Genomic DNA, 15,053 nt, shown 5'->3' on the forward strand with positions numbered 1-15,053 from the left:
AAAAAAAAAAAAAAAAAAAACTAGAAGAAGGACATTAAGAAAAGAATGAGTGGCCTCTAGAAGTTGAGAATGGCCCTCAGCTCAGAGCTAGCAAGAAAATGGGACCTCAGTCCTATAACTGCATGGAAATGAATTCAGCCTTCTGCTTGCATGAACAAGGAAACAGACTCTCATTTAGAGCCCCTATAAGGAAACACAGCATTGCCAATATCTCAGCCTTGTGAGATCCAGCCAAGCCTGCTGAACTTTTGAGCTATGGAAACTGTGAAATAATAAGCTATTAGATGTTTGGTAATTTCTTATGGCAATGATAAAAAATAATATATCCTTCATGCATGAGACTTTTTCAAAATCAGGTTACAAACTAAGAATATATTGAATGTATATTTGTTTCACTTATCCACTGTAGTTGTAGCTTTGCTCTTTATTAAAATTCTTTGCTAATATTTAACATGACCTCTTACAAAAAAATCCAGATTTCTGGGCTCTTTTGAAAATCTGGAAAGTTTTGCAATTTTGGATATTTCCAAAGAGTGACAAAGAGCGAGAACTGAGTAGATTCCCTTTTCAACAGGGGATGCACTCTGGTTTGCCAGTTCCTATGGCTTTCTCTTACACCTTATAGTAGATCTAATCCACACAGCATCCTAATTTACACAGCCCTAAGTATGTGTGTCAGTCACTGTTGAAAAAGATCTTCCCCAAGTTAAAAAAAAATCTAGCACTCTTCTTCTTTATGGAGACTGTGAGGAAGCTGCCTTCTTTCATATTCCCAGGGGGTACTACATTATTATCTTGAAGACGGAAGGGGACAAGAAGAGTGCTACTCATCTCTTCTCTCCTAGGGAAGAAAAGGGAGGCAGCCAGTTCTCAGATCATTCCTCATATTCATCTTGCTGAACCCTGGGGCCCAAGTGCTTCACTGCATGTTTCATACCCATGCTGAGGGATTGGAAAGCAGCTCTTATTTGAGATATGGGCTTATGAAGTCAGAGAAATGGATAGTCCAACAGGAGACACAGTGTCCCAGGAGCTACCAAAAAATAGAAGGGATTGAAGTAGGTTTGAGAAGCATCATAGAGACAAAGGGAAATACTACAGCCCATGAAATGCTAGATTTATCTCTATTTAAGCAAAAAAGCACAACCAAATATACTTACTAGATTTTTTCATGATAAACTGACAGGACCCAGAGCCAAAGTGACCAAGTAGTTCCATTCAAGAGAGGAATTACCATACAGATAGAATTTGTCTTTTTTTAAAAAGTAGTTTTGGGCTGCAATTTAGCTCAGTTGTTCCGCCACCTACCTCGCAAGTACCAGGTCCTGTATTTGATCCCCAGTACCAAAAGAAAACAAACAAACAGTAGTTTCTTTGGGTCCAGGAAGTAGTAGGCTAAAGAAGAGTGCTCAGTTTCATGGCATTTAGTAAACTTTATGCTCTGTCTTACTAACTCAACTCTGTACTAGTCTGAGTTTGAGTGTCCCTGTATAGCTCTCATTTCCCTTAACGGCGCTGAAGTTGCACTGAACCTACTTGTGGCTGGAGATGTAACATCTTGTTTGGTCCTGACCAGCCACCATTTCATCTCCATTTTCTTTCATGAACTGCTTGGCTAATGAATGAAGTTGTGCTGAAAACCTATGACAATGATTTCTGTCTGGAATTTTACATGATCATCTCCCATGAGCTGGGCCAGACATCATTGGGCTTTAATATCGATTTGGGGAAAAAAGTCAAAGTTTATCAACTAGACACTGGGCTTTCAGTTACTCCACTTTGGAAAATGACTATACTAATAGCAGTTTCTCTAGATCTCACCCACTTTTATTAAAATAATATCTCATATATAGCCAAATGTACCACCCTTCTGACATGCTCCAGAATTTATATTCACTAATATAGATATGCAGAATTGGAAAACATGACACCCCAACTAATCCAACCTACCTCTAATTTTAAAGATTAGGGAAAAAGAAGCTCACAAAAGCTAGGTAATTTTTCCAAAGCTACATTACCAGTTAGAGAGTGATTTGGAACCTAGGTGCCCAAATTTTCACATGGAGTTTCCCATCATGTTCCTATTTGACTTCCTGGAAGCCAAAGAACCATGTCCCCCAAACTCTCAATGTTAGCCTCATCATCTATGAAGTCCCATGCTTTCCATTGCTATCTCAGATAAAGCCACAGGCCAACCCTGCAGAAGATCACCCCTGGGTTTCTCCAGTATGGTTAAGTAAGGCCCATTAATTCTCTGCCCCTGAAAGTTCCACTACTCTGCCAATAAGAGCCTTACTTCTGATTCATGTAAATTGTGAAGCAGCCACTCTTACCATGCTGGCAATGTCTGCTGAAGAACTGCTTGCAGTAGAGGAAGAAGAGAACTAGGAAGGTCAGGGTAAGCACCACCAGTAGACTGCTCACCAATGCAACAAGTGTGGCCTCCTGCGGGAGCAATCTGGGTCCATCTGCTTTATCTGCTTTCACTAAGCTCAACTGAAAGGCACCTGTGGGACAAAAAAGGGGGAGAGGTCAGATAGTGTCAGTAGTCAACAGTTACACTGATACTGGACCTGGACTTTCTTAGGCTATCATCCTTTCCTTCTGGCCTTCCCTAATTAGGGCTATCATGCTGGTTTTTCTTCTTTGTAGAGTAAGTTAAATAATAAGAAAGTAGAAAAATTCACACATACTGCAGTTGTGCTGTAAATTAGTAATAATTAAAGATTCATGTATCCTATGGTCATGCCACATCTAGTGATATAATAAAAATTAAAAATGTCTTCAGTAAATTCACAGGATAAATGAATTCTAATATAACTCTGAGGTATATACTCTATACCACTTAAAGTAAACATTGTATCATTAATATGAAAAATCCAGAGGGGGAAAAATGTATACATGAGTTTATAACAGCACAATTCATAATAGCTAAATCCTGGAAGTAGCCTATACCAACAGCAGATGAACAGTGGTCCATCAACTGATGAACAGATAAAGAAAGTGTGGTATTTATACATGATGGAGTATTATTTTGCCATAAAGAAGCATAAATGTGAGTAATTTTTAGGAAAATTGATGCACTTTGAGACCATACTTTTTTCCCCCCTCATTGAGTTTATTGGTACATTTTAGGTATACAGTACAGTTACATTCATTATTGAGATCTTGTACCTCTACATGACAGGTCTTGGTTCTCATTTTTTCCCCTTGTCCCTACCCTCCCTTGAGACTATACTTTTGAACAAAATAAATTAGGTGCACAAGCTTAAATATAGCTTGGCTTCTCTTATGAGAAACCCAGAATATCAATAAACAACAAAATAAAAGAAACACAATAGGAAATAAGGTGATAGGTCTTTTGCAAAAGGGAAGGCAACCAACAGATGAAGAATGTAGAGAGAGGAAGGGAAGGGGTAAAAAAACTTAAGATGTTTTATACAAATATACGAACTCCTCACAAGCAATGCAATTATGTACTGCAAATATGCACTAATAAAAAATAAAAATTGAATCAATCTTTGAAGCTGAAAATAAGACTATATAACATAATATAATTTATGTAAACATTATAATATACAAAATAATAGCATATTGTTCAGGAATATGCATATATATATATGAAAATAATAGAAGTATTAAAATATTAAGGGAGAGTGTGGCAGAGACTCTTCACCAATTATCCACTTGTGTCCCTGTATTCCCCTTACATGTTTTCATAAAGTACTTCTGGCCAATGGAATGCACATATTAATAATGTATGCCATTTCCAGACTGAGGCAATTAAAAGCCAGTATGTCTTTTCCATCTCTTTCCTTGTACAATTGGTCTACAGTCTACTTGGTCTAGAAGGTATAGTTGCACAATGAAGAAGACCTTTGAATAGTGAAAAGTACACTTTTATTGTACTGACTCACTGAGATTTGAGGTTTGGTTATTGTAGCATGGCCTATCAACAAGATGCATACAGGCCAGGGATTTAAATCAGTGGTTCCCCCACCTGCCTTGCAAGCGCAGGGACCTGAGTTCAATCCCCGGTAAAACAAAACAAAACAAAACAAGCTGCATACAACTTCAGGATAAATGTTTTGGGTGTGGAGGTAGGGAGAATGAGACTCAGAGAGATTCTTAAAGAAAATGCTATCGTACTTGTGGAATCTTTGTTCTTCAAAAAATATGTAACAAATATGCAAAATGCTAAGATTTATTATCTCTCTATCTTAGGTAATTGAGCATTTTAACTTTTAAGTTTCTTTGTATTTAAAAATATTTACATGTTTTAAATATTTCATGACTTTAAGACATACATCAACAATTTATAAAGAATAAGAGAAAATAAATGGTAGAAAAAAATGACAGATAAAAGGACAGTGATGTAGGCATACACCTGCCTGTGCTCTGAGTGTTAACATGATGAAAAGCTGTTAAATATTCATTTGTGGCTGACAATGTCCGGAGCACTTCATAAAGGGATCCTGGGAATACATTATTTCCCCCCTCTGAGAATCTCAACAGAATATGATATAGTCAGAAGAGTTTGACAAGGTTACGAAAGGGAAGGATGATAAGAGGCACCAAAGAGCTCCAATAAACAGCACAGAAAAATTTGGATCAATATAGTGGACTCAGCTGGTCATCGTGTAATTTTACAGTGTACCAGAAGATGGGGAGCTGCACATAACTGACAAATTACTATAATTATCATTCACTTTGGTTATATAACTTTTATTACAGATAAAATATAGCTAAGTAGGTGTCAGCTTGTGATTAAAAATTGTCTTTTACATGTTTTTTTAAAAAGGATTGAATGACAATGATATAGATGAGAGATAAATGATCTAGATTGCTCTTGTTTCAATTCTGGTATCAACTCAGTGTCACTCTGACTGGTACACTTCATCCATAAAGGCTTTCAGGGCATTAGAGGTCCCAACACCTGTGGAGGTTTTAATAAATGGTTCATAAAGATTTTTCCAGTTCTGATAGCCTAAGCTTCATAGGAACAAGGCCTGATACCAGTCGTAGCTCTTTTGTTGCTTAGTGGGGACAGATCCTCTTTGAAATGAAAAAGTCTCGGAAATAGAAAATGGCGATGCTTGCAAAATACTGTGTGTGTGATTAACGCCAATGCAGTATACACCTTTGTTCAGCTTTTGGTGACTCTTAAGACCTAGGAATTCCTATACACTTTGTACAACAAAACAGTAATAACAATAATTCATTCATAAGTGTGTAATTATTATAATTTATTGTTTTTAATATTCATTATTTCATTAGATCTAGGCAACCACCCATAATGTATGAAGGAAAATGATTTATCATAAGTCACATATTTTCACATAAGGAAAATGAAGTTCAGTGTGCTTAAAAAATCTGTAGAGGGTTATATATTTATTTATTGGTACCTGGGATCGAACTTGGGATCTTGTGCTTGTGAGGCAGGAGTCGGAACCACTGAGGTAAATCTCCAGCTCTGTACAGGGTTGTTTACAGATTATGTTGTAAAACCAGAATTTAACCTTAACTGATTGCCTTGCCGTAACACTCCACATAATGAAGCTTGATAAGGTACCCATCTCCACTATATGTAGACTTTATTATCCTGCTTTGCTGTCACACAAAGGGTTGGGGAAGAAGGGAGAGAAGAGAAATAGATACACACACTGAACCTCAGAGGTGGGGGTCTGTTTCGTGCATGGTATACACTCCTGGTCTTGCAGGCCTCCAATACGTGTCTTTCGGTAGAACCTGTGGTTAGAGCAATAAGGAATGGTAGAGTGTTGAAACAAGCAATGCACTTTGATCAATCCTTCCTGAGACCACAAGTAGCTTTTAAGAATTTCCATTCATAGAAGCCTGAGCCTACTTCTCCTGACAAGTTCTCTACCCCATGATTGATTCTAACTCAAAAGTTCAGATGTTTTATCTTTTTCCACATTCACCACACATTATAAGCAAAAGGTAGCTAATTCTACACATGGGAACAGTGCTTTGATGTCAAATGCTTCATAATTTCTTAAAATTTGGACTTGAGCTCTGAATGCCAGCATGATAAAAACATTATTAAGTATTCATCTGTGGCTGACAATGGCCTGGGCACTTTAAAGAGGTATCTTAGGAATAAACTATTTCTTCCCTAAGCAGGAATATGATACGGATAGTTAAAACAGTTTGACTAGGTTATGAGATGTAACGATTACAGAGGTATCACCAAGGTAAAATGAAATGATGTCAAAATGTTGGGCTCAATACAGTGGACTCACCTGGGCAGACAGTCCCCACAGATAGCATTAGAGGTAGCTGTGCAGTTGGCCTTCTGGACACGATTGATGACAGTACATGTGATGCAAGCCTGACATCTGTGGTAGCCCCAGCTGTTTTTGTACCTCCGGGGAGGGCAGACTGTGCAATATGCATCTCCACCCTCTCCATAACCACAATCCTACAGAAAGATGGGAGCCATTAACATTGCTGTACAGAAGCTTACAGAAAGGATCAGCTATGGGACAATATAGAGTAGTATTTTTCAAACTGCAAGTGGTAGCCGTATTATTAGGTCATGAAATCAATTCACTAGGTTGCAGCCAGAATTGAAATGGAACAAAATAAAATAATGATAACAAATATTACACTGTATAACAATAAGTAAACTTAAGTATTTATATTAGTCACTATAGGCTAGGCTATATTGTGGGAAAAAGCAAACCACAAACCTCAGGGTCTTAAAAGAACATTTTTTTTTCACATAATGTGCCCACCAGGGATTTTCCAAGCTCTACTCTATCTTTATTAGATAATGAGAATACAGAGGTTTCATCTTTTTACTGCCATGATAGGAGCAACAGGGAAAAAAAGAGCATTGTGAACTGGCTCTTAAAATCCTCACCACGCAAATGACTTATTTCATTTTCCTCGCGTGTCCTAGGATACAATGATCATTTTTAACTACAAAGAGTATAAAAAATGTAATTTTACAGTGTACCAGGAGGTGGAGGGCTGTCCATATCTGACAAATTACAATAATTACTATTCACTTCAGTTATATAACATTTTTTACAGATAAAATATAGCTAAGTCGGTGTCAGCTTGTGATTAAAAATTGTCTTTTACATTTTTTTAAAAAAAGGATTGAATGACAATGATATAGATGAGAGATAAATGATCTAGCTTGCTCTTGTTTCAATTCTGGTATCAACTCAGTGTCACTCTGACCAGTACCCTTCATCTACACAGGCTTTCAGGGCATTAGGGGTCCCAACACCTGTGGAGGTTTTAATAAATGGTTCATAAAGATTCTTCCAGCTCTGATAGCCTAAGCTTGATAGGAACAAGGCCTGATACCAGTCATAGTTCTTTTGTTACTTAGTGTGGACAGATTTTCTCTTTGGGGAGATGAAAAAAGTCTCGGAAATAGAAAATGGTGGTGCTTGCACAATACTGCATGTGACTAATGCCAACATGTCATGCAGTTCAAATGATTAAATAGCAGTTTTTCTTATGTATTTTATCAGAATTAAAAACTAATAATACAATATGCAAATAATTTAAACAGTTCAATTGTATAGTATATGATCTACATTTCAGTAAGACTGTTAGATAAATTGCAGAGCCTCCATAAGCATGAGTTGCTCAATGACAGAGAAGTATCCTCTAACTACCCAATGCTGATTGGAGTTAGAGTCAGAAGTATACCCACATAATCTGTTATGTTATAAAATTTTAGTATTTATATGCTGTAGCAGTTAGCACTATCTGCACCAGCATGATATATAAGTTGTACTTTTCCAGGGCTTGTAAAAAAATGAGCGTCAGCCAGCCTCTAAGCACTCCTGCCATCCTGTGCCTTTATTTGTCCTTTCTCATCTTCTTCAATGTCTCACATTCCCATCCACAATGATCCTATCTCTGTTGCATTCTTGGGAAGTTTGACGTGGATTCTCATCATTTTACTGAGAATATAGATTTCTTGAGAAAGTAAAAGGCTTCTTCGATCCTCTGCTAACTTATGTGAAATATGAAGATGGTGATAGCTGTTGTAAGTGGGAAACATACTGTGGTGATGAAAAGACCTGACCTAGGATTGGCAAGATCTAGTTTAACTCCCACCTTTCTTCTGACTAGCAATGTCACTTCAGGTAAGGCACTAGACCTGCATTTTCTTGTGAATCAAATAGTAAATAATGTTAACTAACTCCTATATATTTTTAAATTACATGACTGATCTATTCCATTGATCCTCATGTCTGAATGGATGCACATTGAGGCTATACTCTTAAGTAAAATAAATAGGACACATGAGTAAATACCGAATAGTTTCTCTGGTGCAAAACAGCTAAAAGTGTAAATAAGGTTCAGATGATATAATTGATAGTGTGAAATAGGAAGAAAATGGCTATAGGGGTAGTGGTAAGGGGAGGGGAAAGGAAATAAGGGAAAAGAAGAAAAGTGAAAAAAGGAAAATATGGAAACAGTCTTTGTAAATAGGGATGAGAGAAGGGGGTGAAGGGAGGGCAGGGATATGGGGGAAAAGTAAGAACCAAGACATATCATGTAAAGGTACAAGATCCCAGTGATAAATGTAACTGTATTGTTTACTTTGAATGTACCAATAAATTTAACGGGGCAAAAAAATTACATGACTGAACAAATAAAGAAAGTATCCCAAAAGGGAAAAGCTAGATTTTAAAAATATTTTCTTTAAATAACTGTACAACTACATGAAAAGTAATACAATTTGATCCTTTCTGTACATGGTAAAACAAGAATAAATTCCAGGTATAATAGATACTTAAGCATACAAAAAAGGGGGCTGGGGATTTAGCTCAGTGATGGCACTGCCTGCCTCCCACTGCAAGGTCCTGAGTTCAATCCTTGGTACCAAAAACAACAACAACAAAAAAACAATCTTAGCACACAAAAATAAAAACTCATAATTATTTAAAGCAAGTATAGATGAATTTATCTTTAATTTGGAATGGAAAAATCTGTGCTAACTATAACAGAAGTACAGAATCTATAAATGAAAGATAAATAATTCTAATTCTATAAAACTCAAGAAAACTTTCATATGACAAAATATTTATCAACAAAATTAGAAAATAATTAAGAAAATATATACATCCTATATCACAAACTAAAATATCCTTAATATGTGGAACTGATAAAAATTAAAAAGCGAATAACTCTCTAGAAGATAAACATAGACCTCATGGAAAAAGAAAAGTAAATCATTCTTAAACAGATGAAAGATAATCAACATTACTCAGAATAAGGGAAATAAAATGAAAAAGATTAATAAAACACCAGCTTTTTGCCTATCAGATTGATCAAACTGTGGAAGTCTGATGACATGGTATGTTAATAAGACTGTGGGAAAACAAGCATACTGATGTACTGTTGACAGCCATACAGAATTCCACAGCCCTGTACAAAATGACTGAACAAAATTACACAATCACTCTTTGACCTAACAATGTTATATTTAGGAATCTATTGAACTGATGCAACGTCAAATATAGTTGTATGCTTGAGACTACTCATTGAAACAGAAGAGACTGAGAATAACCCAGTGTCAGTCAAAAGGAGACTAAATAAACTGTGTAACACACATAAGAAAATATTTTGCAGTTGTAAAAAAGAATGAGCATTATTTATAAATAATACAATGGAGGGATCTTCTAGATATATTGTCAAATGAAAACAAATCAAGTCTTCTAACTTTTATAGGGAAAGGAAGGAATGGATTTGGTCCAAGTACACACACACACACACACACACACACACACGGAGTTCTGCTTACATTAGAAAAACAAACAGGAGAAGGCTATGTTATCAGACTAAAATGAAAAAATAAAACAGAACAGAGAGGAGGGAGGCTGGGGATTTAGCTCTGTGGTTCTGCTGCCTACTTCACAAGGGCAAGGACCTGAGTTCAATCCCTGGTACCAAATAAGAAAAAAGAACAGAGAGGAGGGGAATTGCCTGAAAAGGAAAGAAAGAAAAATGTTGAGTGGGATAAGAATATAAATGAGAGCTTTGTAAATATGCACTTTATTTTATAGATTTGAATTTGGGATTATGTAAATAATTTATATTAAATTTAAAACAAGATTAAATTAAAATTAAAGCAATATGGAAAACTTTTAAACTAAATGAAACAAATCAATCTAAAATAATATATATATAACCTGGTGTTGTGGTTATCATATAGTAAGTTCTCAATGAACAAATGAACAAATGAAAATTAAGTAATGTTTTTAGGGAAAGCCAGTCATAATAATGTCTAAAGCACTGATATCAGAAGACTCAAGTCTGCCTTCACGGAAGCACTTGTTAGAGAAGGGAATGATGGAAGCTAGTTATCATTTATTGAGAATGAACCAATAAATTGACTTATTGATTGGTGCCCTACTATTCATTGTATCGATTAATTCAGAAAACACTTATTAAACAACTAGTAAGTATTAGGATACAATTCTGGAAATTGTGACTAAATGATTAAACCAAGCAGACAAAACTCTCTGCCCTCATGGAGTTATATATTTATTTTCTGTAAAACTTTTTAAGGTTAAATTATCATCCCTATTTTAAAACTCAGCAAACTTCAGGCATAAAACATTTTGTCACAAAACCTGGGCAGCTTGAAAAACTATTTCCTATGGCCCTGAGACTCCAGACCCACAACCAGAAATACTAAGCTTCAAGTGGCACCAGTAAGAGGGATCTTGCCACAATAACTATGCAGCCCAAGAAGTCTCTTTGTCCTGTGGGACTGAGACTCCTACATAGACAGGTGGGTAGGTTACAAGAGCATGAAGTATTTTAATATAATCAGTTGTTCACTCTGGGAAGTCTTTTTTCCCTACAACTAAGAGATTTCCTTACTTCCACCTCTATCACTGAAGAGACCCAAGCAGCAACTTCAGAGAGTAACAGGAGCCCGAGTTACATGATATATACCACACAAATAAAAAATCTCACCACAATAGGCCTGAAAATTAAACTTTCTTTATAAATGCCAGCAAAAATGTAGACCAGGACCTATATATCAAATTTAAATAGATGACTGCCTGCTAAAATAAAAGATATCAATAAGACTTTGAGTCTAAGTCTCCTAGAATAATTGGCAAAATGCCCAGGAAACAATAAAACATCACCTATCATAAAAATTAAGAAAGGCACAACAAGAGTGAAAAAAAGTAATGAACAAACAGCAACAGTTAGATAAATCAGGTATTGGAATTATCAGACAAAGACTTTAAAGTACCTGTAAGAAAAATTCTCCAATAAGCAATCACAAATTATCTTGAAACAAAGGAAAAATTAGAACATCTCAGCAAAGTAATAGAAGTTACTTTTTAAAATAACCAGATGGAAGTTATAAATATAAAATATTAAATGTTAAAAAAACTCACATGATAGGCTCAATATAAGAGATGAGAGGTGATAGAATTCAGTGAGCCTGATGACAGAACAACGCAATCCATACAATATGAACAGCAAAGGTAAAATAGACTGGAGAAAAAATGTGGGATGCCTTAGAGAACTGTCGGACTATAACAAAAGGTCGTATGATTACATCATTGTAATCTCTTGAAAAGAAAATAAATGCATGCCTGAAAAAAATTTCAAAGCAATGAAAGCTGAGATCTTCATAAATTTAGCAAAAATACTTATAGACATTATGTGTGAGTCACAAATACGATAAGCCTAACAAAATACTCAATAAAACATTTCATGATGAAATTTCTAAAAATGAATGAAAAACGTCTTGAAAATAGCTAAAATAAATTATATTATCTATAGAGGCACAACAATTCTAATGACGGAGGGCTCCATCTGTAACCATGGAGACCAGAGGAAAGTAACAAATTTTTTAAGTGCTGAAAGAAGAGAATTGTCAACTACAAATTCTATGTCCAGTGAAGCTATTCTTCAGGAATGAAGAGGAATCACATTCTCAGCCAAAGGAGAACTGAAGGAATACGTAGACATGCCCTTAACAAATAGCAAGAGGGAATTCATCAAACAGAAAGAAAATCATGTGTCTTGAATCATTTGGAAAGACTATTGTAAACAGAAAAATATGTGTATATAAAATGAAGTCTTTCTCTTCATTAATTTTATACATAATATTCACAACGAAACAAATATAACAAAAATATGTCTAATTCCCATGACAATAATATGTAAAAGTTGAAAAACTCAAGGAAGCTAAACAGAAGTTATGTTTCCATACATCACTAGAAGTGGTACAATGTTGTTATCAGTGGACCCAAAAAAGTCTCATGTGTAGGTGGTAATACCAAGAACAACCTCTACCAAAACAATACAAAAAATACTAAAACAAAAACACTACAAATGAATCAATACAAATACTCATGTAACTCATAGCAAGGCAAGAAAATACAAAGAGGAACAAGGAGCACAGAAAACAAACAAATCATAAAATGTTAATTTTAAGCCCTTAAATATAAATTTCCTAAGTAAGCCAATTACAAGGCAGAGACTGGCATAGTGGGTAAAACCAAAGAATATCAGAATGTTCAATAACCATTTCTTGAATAGGGGGATGAATCATTTCTTAAGAAATTAAAGACTTGCAAATGAACATAAAAATTTTACTGAGAATCCTATGGCCCAATCAGGAGGCAAAGGAGACTTTTTAAATGATAAAGACCCCAAAATTATATCACTGTTTATCAGTTATAAGCAGAAAACATTGATTTTTCTTAATTTTACCATGATAGCACAATGCTGATTTAAAAATTTTGATGCTGATACTAGTATAAGGATGTCTGCTATCACCTTTTCTGTTTTCCTTGAAACATTAGGTAAAGCAATTACAAGAGACAAAGAAATAAAAGGAATATAGATATGGAAGGAAGAAGTTAAAATATCATTATTTACTGATGACATGCTCTTCTACATAGAAGACCCCCAAAACTCCACCAAAAGACTCCTAGAACTAATCCAAATTCAGTAGCATGACAGGATACAGTCAACATTCAAAAATCAATAGTGTTCTTATACACCAATAACAAGCTCACCAAGAAGAAAATAAGGGAAATAATGTTTCAAACTAACACCAAGAAAAAGGAAATACTTAGAAATTAACCTAACCAAAGAATCAAAAGACTTCAACAATGAAAATTATAAAATTCTGAAAAAGAAAGTTGAAGATAATAGAAAATGGAAAGATATCCCTGGTCCCGGATAGGTAGAACCAATATAGTAAAAATGGCCATACTTCCAAAATTGTTATATAGATTGAATACAATCCTAATCAAAATACCAAGAAGATTCTTTATAGAAATGGAGAAAGCAGTCCTAAAATTCATATGGAGCCAAAGTGAGATACAATTGGAAAAGCAATTCTGGGCAACAGGGCAAGGCAGGGGGCATCACAATCCTAGATTTCAAGTTACACCACAAAGCTACGGTAATTTCAAAAAGCATGGTATATGGGGGGAAAATGAGAACCAAAATCTGTCATGTAAATGTACAAGATCCCAATGATGAATGTAACTGTACTGTATACTTAAAAAGTACCAATAAACTCAATAAGATTTTTTTAAAAAGCATGGTATTAGAAATAAAACAAACAAAACACAGACTTGGGGATCAATGGGAAAAAAAAAGATGCAGAAATGACTCCAGCCATACTCAGCTATGTTATTTTTGGCAATGGGGCCAAACACCTTTGCTAGAAGAAAGATAGCCTCTTCAAAATGGTTGAAACTGACTATCCACATGCCAAATGTTAAAACTTGAACCATATCTCTCAACATGCACTAAACTAAAATAAAAATGGATCAAACATCTAAACATCAGAACAGAAATGCTTTATGTGCTAGAGACAAAATAGATATACATAGGTGTGGGCGAAGACTTTCTGAACGAAAGATTGGTTGTGCAAGAAATAATTACAAGAGAAAATAGTATCACATCAAATTAAAACGCTTCTTCCAAGCAAAGGAAATCATCAACAGAGTGAAGAGATGATCTACCGAATGGGAAAAAGGCTTTGCCAGTTACTCCTTAGACAAAGTACTAATATCTAGAATACATAAAGAACTAAAACAATTAGAATCCCCCCAAATTTAAAGACCCAGTCCAAAAATGCTCAAACGGATAAAGAAAATGTTGTATTTATACACAACGGAGTACTACTCTGCCATAAAGAATAAGTCATCTGTAGGGAAATGGATATACCTAAAGGCCATAATGTTAAGTGAGGTAACAGACACAACAGCTAAAATGTCGCATAATTTCTCTTACATATGTAATGAAATAAAGACAGATAATAGGAAAAAAGAAAAATTTCAGCATGGGCAATGTATCTAAGTCTCCCTTGACTTACTGCAATTGCCTTATATGATTTATATGTTCTTTGACTTATTATTTTGAGTTTTAATCTCTATGACAATTAACTTTATAAGGCTATGGAAGATAAACAAATGAATCTGATGCTGGAAAAATGAAAGTGGAGGAAAGAGGAAAAAGGAATTGAAATGTGTTATGTACATGTATCAATCAATATCCCAATGATGAGTGTAATTGTACTGTATACATAAAAAGTACCAATAGACTCAACGAGAAAAAAATTACATTAAGGTAACTGAAAAAAAAAATGATTGTCTTAGATGCTCTTAGCTGCTTAGCCAAGTATCACTGTCTTTCCTCTTTACTGGTTTTATTTTTGGTAGCATATGAAGAATGAGCAGCCATATTCTTGTTTGACAGATATTCATTTACCAGTCTCCCTTGCGCTAGATATAGTTACATCACTCAGCACATGACCATAAGATATAAGAGAAAATGTGTTGGGAGACATTTGGGAAAATACTTCTTCTCTAATGAATGCAAGCTATTTTGACCCTGCCCTAACTTCCTGACTCATCATGATATATCATGGTGCTTGGCTCATGCCTGTAAAGCCAGTATTGTGGGAGACTGAGGCAGAAGGATTGCAATTTTGAGCCCAGCCAAGGCAACTCAGTGATTTAATGAGAGCCTGTTTCAAAAAAAAATTTTTAGGTATAGTGTTCTGC

General features: G+C 35.2%; 1 protein-coding gene across 2 annotated transcripts in view; it reads right to left on the reverse strand.

The window, feature by feature from the left end:
* Nucleotides 1-15,053, reverse strand: part of Eda2r (ectodysplasin A2 receptor) — a 33,952-nt gene that overhangs the window by 2,361 nt on the left and 16,538 nt on the right. For both annotated transcript variants that reach the window (XM_010632187.2, XM_010632188.2), the window contains exons 3-5: nt 6,264-6,442; nt 5,663-5,748; nt 2,334-2,507 (exon numbers count right to left, since the gene is read on the reverse strand). In XM_010632187.2, the coding sequence (XP_010630489.1) occupies nt 2,334-2,507; nt 5,663-5,748; nt 6,264-6,442 (439 nt within the window). The remainder of the gene's footprint in view (nt 1-2,333; nt 2,508-5,662; nt 5,749-6,263; nt 6,443-15,053) is intronic.

Source organism: Fukomys damarensis, unplaced genomic scaffold, assembly GCF_012274545.1.
Source record: "Fukomys damarensis isolate Sample0158 unplaced genomic scaffold, DMR_v1.0_HiC HiC_scaffold_39, whole genome shotgun sequence".
Taxonomy (NCBI): Eukaryota; Metazoa; Chordata; class Mammalia; order Rodentia; family Bathyergidae; genus Fukomys; species Fukomys damarensis.